Raw genomic sequence first — 1,060 nt, forward strand, 5'->3', positions numbered from 1 at the left:
TCACAACTCTACGTGAAAAGTTCACGGAACAAGCAGCCACAGAATAGCGAAAAAGGCTAAATTCTGGAACCATAAACACGAACGTCTTTCCTTTGTTTTTATGTCTTTAATCAACTTTGGAGTGATTTTTTTCCACTTGGCTGGACCTGTACGTCTCCTGTGTTAATGTTGGTACATGTAATATGTTAATTCTGTACTGTGGAGATCATTAAGAGTCGTTGTCGGTTGAAAAAATGTTTCACTAACACTGTGTTGACCGTGAACCAGAAGTGATTGGCATGGCTCCAAGTGCTGGACTGGATGTCCGTGGCATATAGGCTATTGTTGGGATGTTATAAAGAAAAGGGAAGGCAAAAATCTTTTCAGTTTGATCCGTATGCCAACTTTCAGTATGAAAGCTGAAAACTTTTACATATGAGGTCACAGGTGTTTGGCTAATGCCAGACTGAAAGCAGACAACAATCCCAAGTTTATTATTTTCTAAACCCATTTCTTAAGATATTTTTAGAAACCTCTTCAAAATGAATTTTAAAGATAAACTCAGTTTCTGAATTCAGAARCTTAAACTGGCCCTGGCATACATGCAGTTAGTGTCTGAAAAGAAAAACTCCTGACCTTTATAGTTCACTATACAATGACCACAACCAGTGAGTGTTTGAAGGAATGAACATTTTGAACACAGTTGAAATCTGGTATTTAAACATAAACTTTTCCTAGAATAAAGAGCATGATAAATGTTAAAGAAGATTAACACTCCTTACCTATGCCTGAAATCTTTGTTTCTTTAATACAGAGCAAGCAAAGGCAAAAAACACAAAACAAAAAAACACAGAAGACAAGAGTTAGTAGACAACTTGATTGATATTACAATAAAAATCTGGAGAGAAAAAAGGTAAAAAGAAAAAAGGAAACATTTTCATTTGAAGCAATGCTTGGAAACCAGAAGGAAAACAACTGTAGATAAAGTTTTCTTTGTTATCAGACACTTAGATCATTTTATGTTTTTAATACTTCATCTTTGTTAGTATGAAGGTAATTTTGTTTTTTTATTATTCAATCA

The 1,060-nt window shown here is 34.1% G+C and overlaps 1 protein-coding gene across 1 annotated transcript in view; it reads right to left on the reverse strand.

Annotated features, from left to right (window-relative positions):
- tenm3 (teneurin transmembrane protein 3) overlaps positions 1–1,060 on the reverse strand; it is a gene marked incomplete at its 5' end in the record, with an annotated part of 142,446 nt that overhangs the window by 55,858 nt on the left and 85,528 nt on the right. The window contains 1 exon segment of the mRNA XM_014023597.1: positions 762–782. Within this exon segment, the coding sequence (XP_013879051.1) occupies positions 762–782 (21 nt within the window).

The sequence above is a fragment of the Austrofundulus limnaeus genome, unplaced genomic scaffold, assembly GCF_001266775.1.
Source record: "Austrofundulus limnaeus strain Quisiro unplaced genomic scaffold, Austrofundulus_limnaeus-1.0 Scaffold379, whole genome shotgun sequence".
NCBI lineage: Eukaryota > Metazoa > Chordata > Actinopteri > Cyprinodontiformes > Rivulidae > Austrofundulus > Austrofundulus limnaeus.